The 19,103-nt window shown below is 40.6% G+C and overlaps 1 protein-coding gene across 5 annotated transcripts in view; it reads right to left on the reverse strand.

Moving 5' to 3' along the window:
* ANO5 (anoctamin 5) overlaps window positions 1–16,045 on the reverse strand; it is a 101,092-nt gene extending 85,047 nt beyond the window's left edge. For 2 of the 5 annotated variants that reach the window (XM_054026365.1, XM_054026364.1), the window contains exon 1: window positions 15,715–16,044. In XM_054026365.1, the coding sequence (XP_053882340.1) occupies window positions 15,715–15,775 (61 nt within the window). In that variant the 5' untranslated portion in view covers window positions 15,776–16,044. Of the gene's footprint in view, window positions 1–15,714 lie in introns of all 5 variants that reach the window. The other 3 variants (XM_054026367.1, XM_054026366.1, XM_054026368.1) reach the window with 2 other exon arrangements.
* Window positions 16,046–19,103: the final 3,058 nt, after the last annotated feature.

Raw genomic sequence — 19,103 nt, forward strand, 5'->3', positions numbered from 1 at the left:
GCTAGCAGCTTCAGCAGAGACCCACAACTGAGAAGGGGATATGGTAACTGGAGTACACTCTCACCCCTCCAGGTCGTTCAGTGCTGAAGCTATGCAAGGAAGGTCATGCTGTCACTCCTCACATTAAGCCTATTCTGTGGATTCTGACAATCACTAGATTTAAATTCATTTAAAAGTAAAATTAAAAAAAAAATCCAGGCTGAATGGAAGGGAAGGGTTAAAAAAAACAAAACAAAGAAGTCAAACCTCAAAGTCTGACTATTGTGTGCACATCTGAAGAGATAACACACTAGAAATTCAGTAGCAATTAAACACAAGAAGCAGAAGTTAGAATTGCAGAACCTATTTCTATAGCTCAGTATTCACAGTATATGAATGGTATGATGGAGCCACGCTCAGGAAAATGAGCCTGTGTAATCCATTCACACTTTCTGGCAGATTTCTGAAATGTAATATATTACTAAGGATCATAATAAGAAGGGCTCAAGTGCTCTAGCATCTCTGTTCATAGTAATTTCTACACACTTTTGAAAATTATGAAAGAGGTAAATGTTGCCTCAATCCCAACCCAGGGAGCAAAAGGCCTAAAAGCAGACCTGCTTCAGCTCTGATGTTCCACGTGTGTGTGGATCCATTGGCATCCTTCTCCACACATTCAACAAGGACAAGGGAGCAGCCAATGTGACAACACAGTAGTGGAATTAGTGCTCCGCAGCCTGGTAAAAGAGGACTCATAAAGTCCGCTTACACAGGCTTTTCCTGGGCGGAGGGACCCTAAAAATCAAAAAGTTACTAGAGCACTTTGTACAGAAAATTCAGTGTACCAAGATAGACCTCAAATGTGATATTCTGTGGGTAAGAAAAAGGTAGTTTCAGAAATGATGAATTCAAGTTCTCTTGTTAGAAATAATGCCTGGGGTAAGTGAGGAGGGAAGGTCTGATCTAGTTCAGGATCTTCCCTCAAGATCTCACCTGCAAGATCTAGACTACATTATAAAATTGTATCATGTTCAAACACAATTGTGAAGAGTTGAGTCAGATAACACAATGCTAACCATTACTGACTCACTAGTCAGTGTAACAGGATGGTTTGCCCCATCAGCTTGAGAGCCTGAAGCTAAGCCAACCACTGGATGAACCATACATGAGAGGAATCAGGTGATTCCTGTATAAAAGGAATCAGGTTTAGCTACTGACAGGAGGAAAGTTAGACAGGGAATAAGAAGGGGGAAGCCCATAGCAGGAAAAGCAAGCTCTCCAGGGAGGCTTAGGAGAGACTCAAGGAAGGGACTGGGCAACTCAGAGAGAAATAAAGAGGTGAGGTGAGTGGCCTAGGGGAAACCTCAACATGAGTCAAGAAGCTGATCCTAGAAGTGTAGAACAGGACCTTAGGCTAGAACCTAGAGTAGAGAATTGGACTAGGTTCCCCTACTAGTCCTGAGAATAGGGTATACAAGCCTGTCACAATGGTTGTTGAGCCTAGCAAGGAGGCTGTGGGTTGAACTGAGGGCTCTCTGAGGAAGAGCCCCAGAGAGGCAGAAGGATTTTTGTTTCAGTTAAAAACAGTTTTGGATTCACAGTTTGGACAGCTGTGACCCAGGAAGGGTAGACTAAAGACTCTGACCTAGCCAGAGCTGCCGAATGAGTTTCCAGACACAGGAAGTGCCACAGCACTGGAGTGACTTTAGATAAGAAGTGTTAGTCCAGTGAGGAGCTGTTATGCCATGCCTAGCCAGGAGAGGGGTGCCTAGTGGTAGGCTGACCCTAAGCAAGTCTACTTATCATAATTAAACCTTGGTGATATGAGAGAGTTAATTTGGACAAGCCTCAAAGCTGTTTGGAAGCAAGTGTAAACAACTATATTATGGTCAAAACTGTCAGTACTCCATTGCCTTAATATAAGCTATATAATGTTAACATTAAGCTTAATATTTAACTTTGTTCAAATGCATGTGTATATGTCAATTATAAGACCTTTCAATTAAATACACTAAAACTAGTATTTTAAACATCCAATATATTTTAATAATGATTTTAGGATATTAATGACCTATTTACATTTAGAACTGCTGTAAAGTGTCAAAAATTAAGAGTGCTACTGTAGTATGTTGAATTCATCTAATAGTATTCAAGTCCTGATTGATGCTAAAACATTACCCATTGCTGATATAAAGTCAAGAATGTGTGTGGCTGAACTGGTGCTGAACACAGTTTAACTGCAACTGTAGATCAAGACATATCTTGCTCAGCTCTGCTTCAGAAAACTAGGGTTAAAATCTGTCCCCATAGCTTTCTGAAATACTGCTGAAAATGGTTTGTTCTGGTCTAAATTGTGTCCAGCAGCTGTTTGTCTGCATCCATGCTAACATTCACTATGGGAAATTTTCCTGGTGTAGAACTGGCGAACAAAATGTTCTTTCTTTCTGTGACCAATGTTTAACAAGCTGTAGACTTCTACAAATCTATCACAAATGGTTGCATATCACTGGGAGTATAGTACACCTAGCAATAAGTCCTTAACCAGTATTTTAAAAAAATAAGTTTCCCTCCATCTTCAATATTATCCCTGACTCACGTTGTTGACTCTTTTGCATATTACTGCCTTACAGGGAAAAACAAATTTGACATTCCAAAGGTGAGATCTTGTTATAATTGCAACAAATATCCAAACAACAATTTTTTTTCTTCCTTCCCTACATGTATATAGAGGTACAACTGAGAATATCTAACTAGCTTTATCTAGGGCATTAGTGTGTGATGCAATGAAGCCTGCCCAGCAATCACATCACTCCTTTAATTCAGCCTCTTGATAATAAAACTGTTAGTACCAATGTTCATTGAATTTCTATTTATCACAAACAACATAAATCTGTAGAGAAAGCTGCTGTGTCAGAGATAATGTTACTGTTACATACATCTTTATTTAACAATCAGAACCACTTGCAACTCCTTAGAAGGCTCATTACTTTAATGAAAGATATTCACAAACCTATCTTGGGTTGTTTACTAAATATTTGCTGACAACATTTTAGTATAATTTTTAAAAGCATTTTTGGTAGAGTTCTCATTCCTTCGGCTAATCCTATCCAATCAGCTGAATAAGAGTACATTGCAAGCCTCCTCATCTACACATGTGACACTGTCCTTCCATTGTATGAAGCAGCTGTTCAGTATTTCAGCAAGAAGTGCAAACTTTATACAGCAAGAACAGACAAGAATGTCTGATGGATGAAATAGGCTCATTTAGAAAAGCTTATCTCAGTGCTTAATCTTTTCTCCAGGGGCAACAGCAACAAACCTCTCCTGCTCCAGTCAAATATTCTGTAGTTAAGGGGTGTTAACTAAAGCCAAGTAGTCTGCATTTACATTGCTTTTCAGAATTTATCACTAAATATTTGAATTTGTTAGTAGTATGAAAAGATTTGCTCAGAGAGATGTGGAAGCAGCTGCACCCTAGTAAGTTAGAAAGGATTTTTCCTTTAGCTACATGATGAAATATTCTTGGCACCTCTGCAGCTGTGGATGGCTCAAATTTAAATGAAAATGCCATGATTCTGCAGTGTGAGGGGAGCTAAATAGCAGAAGCCACAGAAGGGAATTCAACACTCCCGGGCAACTCTTTGTGGGTGAAATTCACCTCTATTCAAAAAGCCATGGCCAATGTGACATCCACTTCTAAACTGAGGAGTTGAGGGGCCATAAGTGGTGGAATGGGCCCAGCACAGGGCCATTAACAGCACTGCATTTGGGGAAGACTCTGTGAATTAACCAGTGAACTGTCTGCAAACTGTGTAAGTGCAATAGCCACAAAACCCACAACTGATGACTTTACATTACATAATGAAGTACTTTAGTATGAAGATTATGTTGCTAATGCAGATGTTAACTGTACTGGTATTCTGCCCCTGGAGCATGCTGCTGTTTGCTAAGCCAAATCAGAATTGAAAAGTGCCGGGGACACAAGATGCATTTTTCTTTAGATTAACTGGATTTATAGAATAGAATCATAAGTGAGACATGTAAATCATAGTATGCTACATCCATATTATATTATATAGGTAAACAAATTGCTTAACAATTTTGGCTTATTCTAAATTCAGAGTGCATTTTGATTTAACTACTATTTCTATTACTGTTCTCAACACGTTTAGCTAGACTGCGAAAGACAACTGCATATGATAGCATCTTGCACTACAAATATCAAAACAGATTTTCAAATGGTGTAATTTGGTCTAGTTCTATGGAAGTCAATGGAGCTAAACAGACTTACTTCGAAGTAACTATACCAATTTACGCCAGGTAAGACTCCAGCCTTAAATGTTTACAATGGCTTTGTATTTAAAAAAAAAAAAAAGGCACGAAAGAGTTGCTTTTCAGCACTGTGGAGTGATGGGCACGTCGGATGTACTGTATGTATGAGTCAGCTGCATAGCTCAGTCTATATTTGGTAAGAGTAAGCTGCAGAAAAGATTCCCCTCCCTTTTCTCTGGAGGAAGCTGCCACTTGAGAGTGTTCATTAGATACTGAACTGCTTTACTTCAGTGTTGTATAACAGACCTCTAATGGTTTAATGTGAAAGTTTAGACCCAGATTGGCTGGGGAGCCTTCAAAGTATGTAATAGCAAGCCTTTCAAACCTCTGGAAATTCTCATCACACATGCCCATACCCTCACCTCCCACCACACACACGCAAAAACATTCTCCTTCTGAAAATGCTCTAATATATTTTCTCCATCTTGAGATGTATTCAGATTCCCACCCCCAACAGGGGGAACAATACAACACCATCAAGCTGACAGCATTCCACCCTTCAGCTTCACTTAGATATCTGTCAATCACTCATAACCTTAAAGTGCTATTTAAATGGTAGAAATCTCCCAGAAAAGGCTGGCGGCCTTTTGGGGGCTCTGATGGAAAAGTCAAATGTGAATTTTTTTTTCTTTCCTCTTCCCTCCTCTGCTCACTAGTCTATAATGAATTATTAGAGGGTTTGAAAAATCCACATTTCTGGACTAGCATGGGGACTAATGCTATTGCGCTCTGCAGCATCTAAGCTTTTATTATTTTTTTTTTTTTAAAGTTTCTATCCCTTATGGTTGCAAAGAACCATCCAAATTTGAATCACTTGCACACCAAAACTGACAGCTCCAATGTGTTTCTGCTGCTGCCTGGTCTCATTAATTTTAACTGCTGTACTTCTGAACTCTCTGCGTACTAGTGAAATGGCCAAGCATCAGATCAATTTTGCTATGCTGATCACTGGGAAAACTATGAACTCTACCCACCAGCATGGGACCTGGAGACAAACATTTTTATTTTATTTTTTTATTGTGGCTAGTATGTGTCAGGTAAATTTTTCAAGCCCTGTAAAGAAGCACACTGAATTTCAAAGCCTAGGTTCAATAGGCACTTGAATGAATGAACTGTCCACAAGCAGATCACATTTTATACAGATTTCTTAATTATTAGAAATTGTGCAATTAATGTTATTTTGCTGATTCTTCATAGCAAATATACAATTATTCAATATTCAGAAATCACTATTCAACCTAACTCACATAGTGTGGTTTCTGTTCCTTCATTGGAGGACTTAATGTTTGCAAAGTATTCTTCTGCATCCTCTCAAGACAAATTCCTTTTCATTACAAAATACATTTTGTTTCTTGATTAAACAAATCTGGCTATGGGTCTGTAATTTGCTTTCAGAGAACATTCATCCAAACAAAACTTTGGATGTTCATGAAAGTCAAATGAAAATGTATGTACAAACATGTCACCTAACTAAAGTTATGTGGCAATTAATAAACCCAAATTAACAATCGCTAGGTTAGACAAACTAAGGTCTATTTCTGCTCGCCTCACACATGAGGATAAGATTACATCATGGAGGTCATGGAAGTCGTGGATTCTGTGACTTCCAGATACCTCTGTGACAATTTCCACCTCAGCCCTGGGGCAGCGGGGTTACAGCTGTCAGCCAGCCAGGGAAGCTACCAGCCACCATGGGCAGCTCCCGCAGCTCCTACCCACTGTGGGCAGTGGGTGCTGCACCTCCCTGCAGCAGGGCTTGGGCTCTCACTCCCCCTCCCTCACCTTAGTCATCAATCATCCCTTCTCAAACCCTCCCCTTATTTTTTGTACAAGTTACAGACAGGTCGGGGGCTTCCGTGAATTTTTGTTTGTTTTGCCTGCAAACTGTCTGATTCTTACTAAATATAACCATGACAAAATCTTAACCTTACACATGAGTTCTGCCACTGAAGTCAGTGGGACTGCTTGCATGTGTAAAGCAAGCATAATTTGGCCCATTTACTGATGAGCTACAATACTTAAAAATTATCAATCATCACATGCACATAAAGCTAACAAAAAGCACACATAGAATGCTTTAAGGCTGGAAATGTATCATTAACTTATAAACATTTTGCATATTAGAAATATGCACTATGCACTGTACAACATCTTGGTAAAAGGGCATATCCTATCAATACATAATTTCCCTATGCAAAGTGGTTATAAAATTGTAACATTCAGTGCAGGGCTCTCTTGGATCTGGTATATGTGTATTGTATTTGATTAAATTATAGAACTATAATAATTACTGTAAGTCCCATTAAAATGAATGATGGTGCTAACCATAATATTATATACCATGTAATTTGGTGTAATTATGAACAGCTTAAAAGCAATTGCTGTGTATATTCTATAGCTTTTCAAGTGTAAATAAATGCTGGTTTTTAATTTTTTTTAAAACAATTCTAATTAGTCCACAGTTTGGGCTAACATTATGCTTAAATGTATTTTTATAGATTAAGACTTTTTTTTTAGTTGAAGGAAAAGATTTAAACATCCTAAACTGTTCACCACGTTCCTTCTCTTAACCTTTCCTTTTCACACTCCCCCTCCCGGACTAACAGTCCAATCGTAATGTAATCAGTAGGAGTTTCCCCCAAATAAGAATGGCAATGGCTCTAAGTTTATCTGTCTAATGTATTCAAAACTGGGGTTATTTTACGTTTTTGTTTTACGTTTTATGTTTGTATTTTATGTTTTATGTTACAAGCAAATCCTATGAAACTAAATGCTAGTTTCCCCTGATTACTTCCAACAAAAATCCTAAATAGAATGACCGTATAAAAGATAAATATTGACATTTGGGCACAGTATTATGGTTTTGAAAATCCATTTTAATACCTTTTAATTGTTAAGGCTGTTCCAAGGTTGTAAGAGCCACTACGTATGCTAGAATATACAATGTATTTTTTCCTGTAAAAGAAACTCTGAAATAAAAATGACTAACAAGTCCCTTGAACTCATACATCACTATATATTTAATCCCGATTTTAAGTCATGATTCAGCAAAGCACATGCTTAAAGTTAATCTAAGTGTGCTTTTAAGAGCTCTGATGAACAGAGATGGACTAAAACCTAGGCCTAAAGTTTAAGCAGGTGCTTAACTGCTTTGCTGAACTGGGGTCTTGGTAATTAAGGCCAAACTTTTCAAACATGGGTGTCGAAGCTTAGTGTGCAATCCATTTTACATCTGAGTTAGCACAAGCTGTTCCTCACTACACCACATAAAGCAAGAGAGCATATGGTTTAGGCCCCACTCCTGCAATATGTTCCACAAGGATGGTCCCTGCACTGATACATACATAGCCCACTGCAGGACTGGGCTTTAATCACTGAAAATTGACTACTCTAAATGTGTAAGATGTGCAGCAATAACTATACTCTACAGGCTGGTAAAAGGGTAATTTTCAGTTTATTCTGATTCCCTTTGTTTTTGTAAGGGAACCATTTCACTGTTAGAAAATGCTGGCAATTAAATTAATAGGTTATTCATTTAGATCCAATCTGAACTCAAGCAAAGTGGATGCAACCCTAAACTAAAATAACATGAAAGAACTGCCTTCCAAATGAACACATCTAATCTCAGGGGAACTCAGTGTTGCCCATTGTCATCATCCCAAGTCTTGTGGGATGTGGTGTTTCTCTTTATTCCCCAACTGCTGGAATCCTGGGATTATGTGAGAAAATCAACTTTCATTTTTTAAAAATACATAAATTTCTAACTTCGTGGTTGAATAGAAAAGCTAGAGAATATGGCCTGTGTGCCCTAAAGGCTCTAAGGCAAAGATAAATTTAAAAACTCAAAAGGCATTATTTTTTTGGTTTTAAAACTCATCTCGTGATTGTCAGACCTGACTCTTGATTTTGACTGCTTGAGCTTGACAAATCTGGGAACAGTAAGAAAATTATCCTGTCTGCCTTTTTTCTTCCGATACTGACATCAGACTGTTGGATGTTGATGGGAAATTACAATATGTCTCCATGGAAACCAGGGCTGGCTCCAGCATTTCTGCCGCCCCAAGCGCGCAAAAAAAAAAAAAAAAAAAAAAAAAAAAGCCGCGATTGGCGGCGGCAGTTCGGCGGCAGGTCCTTCGCTCCTAGAGGGAGTGAGGGACCTGTCACCCCCGAATTGCCGCAGGTGCCGCCCCTCTCCCTTGGCTGCCCCAAGCACCTGCTTGTTAAGCTGGTGCCTGGATCCGCCCCTGATGGAAATCAAAGTTTTAAACCAGAATTAACTGAGAGCATGATCTAATCACTACTGAAGTGAGTGGGAGTCTTTCCACTGACTTCAATGAGCACTGAATTGGGTGCTAAAATGTATTAAAACAAAGGGGCCAAATTAGAGTAAATTAGCACAACTCTATTGACTTTAGTGGAACTATACTAATGTCCAACAGAAAAGAATTTGGCTCAATTGCTCTGTGTTATGCACTGTCAGGCGGGATATCCAGGACTAACTTCTGGCCTGCTCCCTTATCTCCCATGATACCAAAGGCATCATGTAGACATATCTGAGCTAGCTTTGATCTAGTCGGCCTATGTCACAGTCCATGCTGCTACAGCTACACTGCTATTCTAGCTAGAAACATCTCCGGATTACAGTGCAGACATACTGTAAAGCCTGGTCTACACTAGAAATTAGATCAGTCTGACATAAACAACAAGGAGTCTGGTGGCACCTTAAAGACTAACAGATTTATCTGGGCATAAGCTTTCGTGGTTGCTCATTGGGGTGTGAAAAATTCACACCCACCGAGGGATGGGAGAATTCTCTGGTCAACCTAGCTACAGCCTCTTGGGGGGGAGAGAGGGGGATTACCTACACCTATGGGAGATCCCCTCCTGTTATTGTAGATTAGTGTTTTCACTTAAGCACTATAGCAGTGCACCTACCCTGCTACAGCATTTTAAGTGTAGAGAAGTCCTAAGAGTGCTAAAGAGCCAGTACATTCAGACTTAATAAAAGGCAAGGGAGTGACACTTTCCAAATCCAATTAAAAAATTAACCAAGGAAAATAGACTTCACATGTGAACAGACACATCCAAATCCAGGACTGAATGCCATACAAACTTATTTTTAAACTGTTATTTTTCTGATAACTTTAAATTGAATACACAATCCAGTTCTGGCCAAAAATTGAATGAAGTTTCACCTCATGCAACTTTCCTCATCCTGAAACAATGGTTTTATATGGAAAGTGCTCCATTTGTAACTTATCATAAGCAAGTCTATAATTCATACATGCTATAGAATTAATAACTTCAACTGGCATTATCCAAACTGCATTTAGACCATGATTCAACACAGCATGTAAGCATGTGCTTAACTTTAAGCATGTATTTAAATCCTACTGAAGTCATGCTTTAGTGATGTGCTGAACAGATTGATTTAACCCCATGTTTAAAGTTAAGCATGTGCTTAGGTGCTGTGCCAAGTCAGGGAGCAGATTTCCACAATACTTAAATGTGTGTTGAAACGGGGCTACAGATTCATTTTCTCATTAAATGCACTAAAACACTTACCATATGTATTTGCATTTATATAAAAACCAGTAATATTTAAGTTAGCTGGGTCCAGTTCCAAATTGTAAACTTTCCTATTACAAACAACACTGAAGTTTGTTTAAAATATAGTTGTCCTTTTCGTTAGCCAAAATGTTTTTAAGTTGTTCATCTACTTTTGACACACGCAGCTACATGTCAGCTTTTTTATTAACTAAATTCCATCCACAGATAACATGTTTTCTGATTTTTTAAAGATTTTTTTCTATGTTGTCTCATAAACATATTTTCTGAATTGTTTCTAAACTATTACAGGCTTGTTTTTCAACACATAAGGGTAATTTTTCAAACATTGTTCAGGTTAATAAATCTTCCCGTTTTAGTTCAAATCTTCTTAGAACAGGATATCCCGTTCAGTTCTTCTATACGTGGACAAGAAATTATTGCACCTATCACTTCAGTAATTGAAATTTACTGTAGTACTGAATACAGAATATTCTAATTTCATTATTCTAGTGTAAATCCAAGTAATTAAACTGAAATAAGTGGCATTTACCTTGGATTACATGAGATCAGAATATGGCCCAGAATGATGATGAGTTATTAGACTACAATAACAGGTCACAAGTGCACTCAGAGAAAACATTAGCTCCTGTTGTCATTTTGTTACTTTTCTTTCTCAGATATGAAGATAACAAGCAATATAAATAAGTGTCCTGGAATTTAGGTTATTACTGTCAAGAAATTCTTAGCATTGTATTAATTATTCGGAGTTCAAACGGGGTGTGTGTGTGTGTATATAATATATACCGTTTGAACTTATATATATATGGTTTATGCAAGTTCTTTTTTCAAAATACAAAAAAACTACTAATGGAAAGCAATACATTCTGCAACATGGCACTGAAGTGTATACTAGCTTTCTGATGGTCCAGAGCCTTGGGCTATCCTCCACAACAGTGCTACCTTTTATCATTAATTTTTCATGTAAAAAACAAAGGAGAAAGCCAGCTAATATCAGAGAAATATTCCTAGCCAAACCCCACAGTCTCCTGCCTTTTATTATTAGTTTCAAGTTTCCCAAGTGATGTTTGACATGCCTTTAAATTACCAGAATAGTAAGAAATAAAATTCTTCAGTAAAAAACTTCATGTCACACCCATGAATAGGGGACCATTACCCTCCCTTTTTTGTGGTAAAACCATAGGAGTGAGGCAAGAAAGTCTAGGAAACTGATAGTTTCCTTGAAGTGTTCCCCTCAAAGGAGAAGGGTTGGAGTGTGACTTCGAAATCCCAAGAGGAAGCTTCAGCTCCAGATGGACCTGTGATTTTCCTCTCCTTATACTATCATTGCTTTCCCACTACTCAAGTTCCTGAAGGGATTGCAGTTGTACAACGGGCGCAAAGGCACATTAACTCCTATGCAAATATGAACCAGCCTTGGAGGAAAATATGCTCCAGTTGCTCACTTTGCTTTACCCCTCCTGACCCACAGACCTTTGCATACAGGACATATAGGGTGTATAGTCGAGAGGTTTTATACTGTCACCCATCACTGTAGTATCTGAATACCTATAACATGGAAAAGCTTCTACATGCTCAGTGGGAAGCTATTAATTATCACGAGTAATTGCATTAGAATAGCACCTACAGAATCCAATCAAGGATCAGGGTCCCTTTGTGCTAGGCATTGTAAAAATAATTTTGATCTTAACTCTAAGGAGCCATGAAGAAGACTCTACTATAGGGCCTATTCTGCAGAGCTGTTGCCCCAATCAACCCATACTTTCCGTGACCCCCAATACAGCTTGGATGGCTTGTGTTCCCTTACACTTTTATTACTGAATTGGTGCATATAGGTCAAGATCTGTATTGCAGCACACCTAGGGAAAACATTAATAATTCAATGTTCTGAAGTGGAAGGACAATTTACGTGATCTGGAAAAAAAATCAAAACTGGTCTTATTTACTGTTTGCTTCTTTATGAAGAAGGTCTAGAAAAGGTCTCTGTGTGTTTTGTTCTTTGTTCTTTGTTTGTTTTATTTGTTAAAGAGTGGGCAAGTGGTTTTGCTTAACTTTTTCCTCAGAAGTACTAAGAATGTGGTTAAACTTACTGAAAAGTCATTGGAGGTCTTAAACTGTCAACATTTACAGGTTTTATCAGAGGTGTGAGTGTGCTGATTTTTTTTTTTTTAATAAAGGCCTTGTATTTGTTCTCAGACAATCAAACAAAAATCAAACTTTGAGAGAGTCAAGCCAAAAATCTTTTCCCCTCTCAGGCCTTGCCTATATTCAAAATTACAGTGGTTCAACTAAGGTTTAATGTAGTTAAACTGGTGCAAAACCCTAAGTGGACGCTCTTAATTCAATTTAAACCCGGTTTATAGCAATTTGGTTTAACTTACTTACTTATAATAAAATAATACAAACCAGGTTTAAATTGAATTAAGTGTCCACACCAGGTTTTGCACTTGTTTAACTCAACTGGTTTTTAAATGCATTTTGAAGTTGAAATGGTGCAACTTTTTTGAATATTGACATGACCTCAGTTTTCAGTTTCCTTATTTGTGGTGTTATAATCCTACTAGCTTTCCAGTTATCCAGAGTTCCAGGGATCCAAGACCTAAATTTCTAATCTAAAGACAAATGGGGGGCGGGGGGGGGAGAGATCTTCCAGGCCTTCATCTGTGATTTTAACTTTGCAACGCCTCTTTATATATTGCAGTGTTTCTAATGTCGCAGCATTTACTCAGATAACAACCATGATGGAAGTACAGACCCCCTACGTAATTTCCTCACTGGTGAGCAGCTGTGGCTATTGATTAATAACTTGACATTTAGTACTGTACAAGTACATCCTGAATGTCCTCAACCCAACAGAAGATATAACGAAGCCAATACTTGAGGCAAGAACTGTACTTTTCACTGGTTGAAGAAAATACTTTTGGAGACATCATGACCTCAAACATTACCAGCTTTGATACACTGGTGTGAGATGATTATGCGTATGTTTACAAAAAAAAAATAAGAAGCAGTTTAGATTAACTATATGTTAACACTTTAAGAAACACTAAAACCCAACTCTAGAAAATTGTCTAGGAATCTGATGATTACAAGTTGCTTTGCAAATGTGTGAAAAAATAAAGCAATGAAAGGATTCACTGTAATCCAAATCAATTTTGCCAAAAAAGTTTCTAAAATATGTATATAACAGTTTCCAGTTTCTCATTTGTAACATTTGCTATGTGGTAGGGTCCAGTCATTTTTTTTATATGATCATGGAAACTTAAAACTAGCAGGAAAACTAGCTTCTCCTTACATTCTCTGTTTATGACTAATAAAAAAAAAAAAACATAAAGGAGACATACAGGTAAAAATGAATGCAATGGGATTATTCCCAAAACAGTGTGTACTTTGTAAATATTAATCTTTCCTTTTACTCATGAGGAAAACTTCATCTCAGACTACTACAGAAAAACAACTAGTTGGAATATGTTATGAGGTACTCTAGTAGGTCAGTTTTAGGCACAACTTATGAATTTCAGTGTTTAGGCCAGGGGTCAGCAATGTTTGGCATGCGGCTCGCCAGGGTAAGTTTATTTACCTGCTGACGCGGCAGGTTCGGCCAATCGCGGCCCCCACTGGCCGCGGTTTGCCGTCCCAGGCCAATGGGGGCAGCGGGAAGCGACGTGGGCGAGGGATGTGCTGGCCGCAGCTTCCCGCCGCCCCCATTAGCCCGGGATGGTGAACTGCAGCCAGTGGGGACCGCGATCGGCCGAACCTGCCGCGTTAGCAGGTAAATAAACTGGCCTGGCCCGCCAGGGTGCTTACCCTGGAGAGCCGCATGCCAAACAGTGCCGACCCCTGGCTTAGGTAAAGTGGGGGAAAGACAAGTCAGGCAGAACTCCCCACATGGCTCTGATAACGTTCTGCTGATTAGCAGGCTCAAATACCCCACACCTTCCAGTACCATCAAATGTGAATATGGGCAAATACCCACTGAATATTAGCTTCAGAATATGCAAACTCACTGTGAACCTAGTGATAGCTGAACTGTGTACCCAGAAAAGCTGTCACTGCAAATAGCTCCTGGTAGTTAATTTTCCATTTGATGTTGCTCACTATCAATCTCCTTAAAAGCAATACTGTCAAATGCTTGCCTTGAGCGCCAAAATTGATTCAATATACTTTGAATCTGATGGGGAAAGTCCACTAGATTCTCAATAGGTGTTGTGGTGGTGGTTTGTTTGTTTTTAGGCCTAACCCTTGCTGTTTTGGGAATGTTTATGCACTCTGAAGCAACATGAAACTAACAAACTCTGGTTTCAGAATTCTTTTCATATTAATCAGGAATACCGGTGCACAAAGAAAGGATCTCATCCTGCACCTACTAAAGTCAGGGGATATTTTCTATTATCTTCAGTAAAAGTAGAAGCAGACCACTGTTCTAAGCGAAAGTTATGCTGTTAAACAATGGCATCCATGTTAATTTCAACTGCATTCAAAAAGAGAAAAAAAAAATTGTGGCCAATGTAATATGGCAAAAGCGTCCTTTTTCAAGCTTTTCAGGGGGTATTACAAAAAAAAAATCAAAGGCGTTTTATTTAAAATATAAATATTCCTCCAGAGGTTTATTTGTTTTAATAGAAAGGGGGGAGTGTACACATAAGTACTCCAGGCACCTGGAAATATCAGCTTCAGGATCGCAAATCATTACAGACCAGTGGTTTTCAAACTGGGGTCTGCAGATTATGTCTAAAGGGGTCCGCAAAAGGTGGCTGTTACCATAAAACAGTAGTTTTCAACCTGTGGTCCATGGACCCCAGGGGAGGCGCAAACTATGTCTAAGATTTCCCAAGGGGTCTGCATCGTCATTTGAAATTTTTAGGGATCTGCAAATTAAAAGATGTTGAAAACCACTGTTACAGATCAATCCTGTCCCCAAAATGCATCAGGCTGCAGCCCCACTGCCCATCATTGCTCAAACCAGGGGGCTTCTCTGGGAGTCCACTCATTGGCATGACAAGCTCTATAGAAAGCAGAGCAAAGCACAGAAAGAGGGAAGCAGCAAGCGGCTGCCCTCGGTAGAGTTCTGCACCAGTGCAAGGAGCTGTATACACTGGGTCTACTGAACCATGGCGTTAGAAGGGACTGCAAGAGTCATCTAGTCTAACCCCCTGCCAAGATGCAGGATTTGTTGTGCCTAAAGCATTGAGCATGCTACAAACAGGACGGAGAAGGTGCAGTCTGCCACCTCTGAAGAAGGGAAGGATGTGGGGAAGGCTCCAATATGGGGGAGAAGCAGGGAAAGGAGGCAGCTCCCTACTGGGGCGAATGGGCCTTCCAGTGGCCCCTAAACTGCCTAAAGCACCCCCCCCCCAACGCCTTATTCCCCCTCTGTGGGAACCTCTCTGCCCAGGCCTGGGGGAATTAGGGTGACCAGATGTCCCGATTTTATAGGGACAGTCCCAATATTTGGCGCCTTTTCTTATATAGGTGCCTATTACCCCCACCACCTGTCCCCATTTTTCTGCGGATCCCCCGCTGCTGCCGGTCCCCAGCGCCGGGCCGGCACAAGCACCCGGCAGGGCAGCCACGGCTCCCCGGCTCGCTCTGAACGCCCAGCGCCCCAGCTCCAGCCTCCTCCCACGCCCAGCCACGCCTGCCCGCGGCGGCACCGTTAGGTCCCTGGCCAGGCACTAGTCCGCCAGCCCAGGGAGGCTCCTAGGCCGCAGCCCGGGGAGGGAGAGATCTGGTCACCCTAGGTGGGGCAGCCAGCGCGCGGCAGCCAGCCGGAGCCCGGGGAGACATGGAAGAACGAAGAGCAGCGCCCACCCCGCGGCTGCCGCCGGCACTTACCATCCGTGGCCAGCGACATCTCTATGAGGGTCTCATTGTCCTTCCGCCCCAGCCTGTTCATGGCTGCTCCGCTCACCGGGCCCTGCGCTCGACTGAGACCCAGCCGCCTAAGTGCTGGAGCCAGGCGGGAGCACCCCGCTCCTCTTCTCCCTCTTCCACTCCTCCCTGTCCCCTCCCTTCGCCAGCTGCTCCTGCTGCCGGAGGACGCTGGAACTCCGCGCCCGCCCGGGTTTCGGGTTACTGTGTCAGCTGGGGGGGAGGGGGAGCGGGCTGAGTTAGGGTCTGCGCCGGGGCTGGGCTTAGGTTATCGGGCAGCAGGCTGCATGCGCAGTTCTCACAGCTCCAGCTGGAGCGGGAGGGGACTGCAGCGGCAGCGGCGCCTGTTCCAGGATCTGCCAGCAATGTTGCACGCTGCTGGTGATGGAGCCGGGATGCCCCTCCTTGCACACACGCGGGCTCTTAATCACATCTGCTGTTTCCGCCCAAGAAGCCGGTGTAGCGGCAGAAAACTGCTGGCTTTTTTCTTGGACCAAAATCTCCGTGCCTTGAGAAAACGTGCCCTGAAATGTTAGTACCTAGAAAAGTAAAAGGTGCATGGAGTGGTGCAGAGTTATCGAAATAGATCCGTGTTCACTACAACTGCTCAAAGCGAAACCAAACTAGCCAGTGAACAGGAAAGCCAAGTAGCGGGACCACTTCAGGTGATTCTCATTTGAAAGACTCCGAAAAGGGATCTTGAGAAGGAGAGCCCTTTCAGCGTGAGTTTGTGCAATGTGTAAAGCACAGCGTGGAAGAAGGTTCAGAAATATTGATAGAACTAGACAAGTATTCAAGGTTGGCGTTCTTGGCTGAGCAGGGGAATGTGAGAGCCTTGGAATCAGAGAACAGAGCAGATAAATACAGATCTTCTCTGTTTTTCTCTATCATACCATAGTGCTGCCCAAAAGTTGGCATCATACACCAGCTGTTACAGTTTGGTTTAGTCCCTTAGAGTGAATTTCCCCTTAGGGAGAATGAACACTATTGTAGGATTAAGCATGTGGAATATGTTTAGGATTAAACATTTATTATTTTTGGCTGCACCTATTAAGGAGGAGCAAACAACCAGACAGGGAACCCTATAACCTGCATGACTGTCATGCTTCTGAGTAATGTATATATGGTATTTGGGCTGTTTGTTTTATGCCAGATACTTCCTGTACCAGGTGATCTTGCAAATGGACTAACATGGAGTTTGGAAGCTAATAAAGGACTAAGTCAGGGGTTGGCAACCTTTCAGACGTGGTGTGCCAAGTCTTTATTTATTCACTCCAATTTAAGGTTTCGCGTGCCAGTAATACATTTTAACGTTTTTAGAAGGTCTCTTTCTATAAGTCTATTATATAACACTAAACTATTGTTGTATGTAAAGTAAATAAGGTTTTTAAAATGTTTAAGAAGCTTCATTTAAAATTAAATTAAAATGCAGAGCCCCCCAGCCCAGTAGCCAGGACCTGGGCAGTGTGAGTGCCACTGAAAATCAGCTTGTGTGCCGTCTTCGGCATGCGTGCCATAGGTTGCCTACCCCTGTATTATACAATGCCTTTATCTAATGCAGTACCTACAGTAAAAATTATATAGGAACTATCAGAACTGACTCTAAAAAAGATTTGTTTTGCAATCAAACAGAATGCATTCCACATGCTAATACATCCCACAGTTTCCCCACTAAAAATTAATTATTCTTTTTGATGTTATCCACATTGACTTTAGAGTGGTCCAGTGAATGTGCATAAGTAGAACTGAATGAGTAGAGTAAAAAATTAACTTTGTGATTACTTCAAATGCAGTAAATATATGGATCATTAAAGGTTTCATGTAATTTACTGAAACATTAAAAATGGATTAGTGGAAGAATTTTTTAGCCAAAATGTAAAGAAATATTTCACCTCCTTTCCCTTTTTGTAGCAAAAGAGAGCTAATGAAGTCTGCGTTCATGAAGTCTTTCTTCATAAAGTCTTTCTTCTTTATCTGCTCTAGGCTTTGTTTGAGGTTGCTAGTATTATATTTTGACATTTCATTATGTATCCGATAGTAGTCTACGAGACATATAATAAATACATAGATAAAACTGTATGTGTATCTTATAAATACCTCCCAACTGCACCTAACTTTCAGAGTTACTGAGTTATAGATAAGCTTCTTGGCATTCCCCTCTTAAAACAATTTTACTAGACCACTTCATTCCAAACAGGCATCTCAATTTATTTAATTAGCCATTTTATAACAGTCACAAATAATCTCAGACTTTTTCTTCCATGCACTCCCATCCTTCCATTCATATTTTCATAGCATTTGAGGCCAGAAGGGGCCATTAGGTCATCTAGTCTGACTTTCTGTATATCATAGGCTATTAAATTTCATGCAGTTACCCTTATATACTGAGCCCAATAATTTGGGTCAGACCAAAGTATTTCAGTCCTCAGGAGTCTAAACGATTGTGTGACACAGGCACAGGAGAGATCAAGGGGACACCAATGCTGAAGGTGCCCATAATGGCAGGGAACAGATTAGGAGAGATATGCCCTAGCAAGCAATCCACATTTCATGCAAAGGAAGGTGAAACTCCACCCAGGTCCCTGACAATCTGACCTGAGAGAATATTTCTTCCCACCCCCACTTCTGATGACCAGTTAGACTTTGAGTATGTGACCAGCCAAGCATTGAGAAAGAGGATTTTCTGTACCACCTCAGAGCACTAACACACCATGTTCAATGTCCCTGTCTCCAAGTGTGGCCATCCCTGATGCTTCAGAAAAAGGCAAACCCTCCCATTCCCAGAAAACATCTAGTTAATTGTGCATCAGAGAAAAAAAATCCTTCCTAATCATTGCCCGTGAATAGCTGAAGCCCTGAAGCATAAGATTTATTACAGTCATTGTCTTAATGCAGAGCTGCAAGTATTATGTACATGTTGAGGGCAATGCAGGTAATCCTGTTCTCCCCATGGCCCATGAGAGAAGGGAATCATAGATTCACAGGTGCACAGACTCCCAGGCCAGGAAACTCCAAGGCCACAACCATCCAGCCTGACCTCTTGCACACACAAGCTGCAGAATTTCTCCCAGAAACTGTAGTTAAGCACATCTTTTAGAAGGATATTGACTTTCATCATAAACACTCCCAGCAATGGTGGGTCCACACCCTCCCCTGGTAAGCTGCTCCAAGATTTAGTCACCCTCACTGCTATTGCAGTTTATTTCAAGGTTGAATTTATCTAACTTCAACTTCCAGCCATTAGATCTTGTTATGCCTTTATAAGCAAAACCAAAAAGCTCCTCCCACTGTCAGACCACTATTTCTTTCAGGGAGAATCACTTCTCTGTCATTCCTACTAGCTCTGCTTGGTC

This window comes from Malaclemys terrapin, chromosome 4 (genome assembly GCF_027887155.1).
Source record: "Malaclemys terrapin pileata isolate rMalTer1 chromosome 4, rMalTer1.hap1, whole genome shotgun sequence".
Classification (NCBI taxonomy): domain Eukaryota; kingdom Metazoa; phylum Chordata; order Testudines; family Emydidae; genus Malaclemys; species Malaclemys terrapin.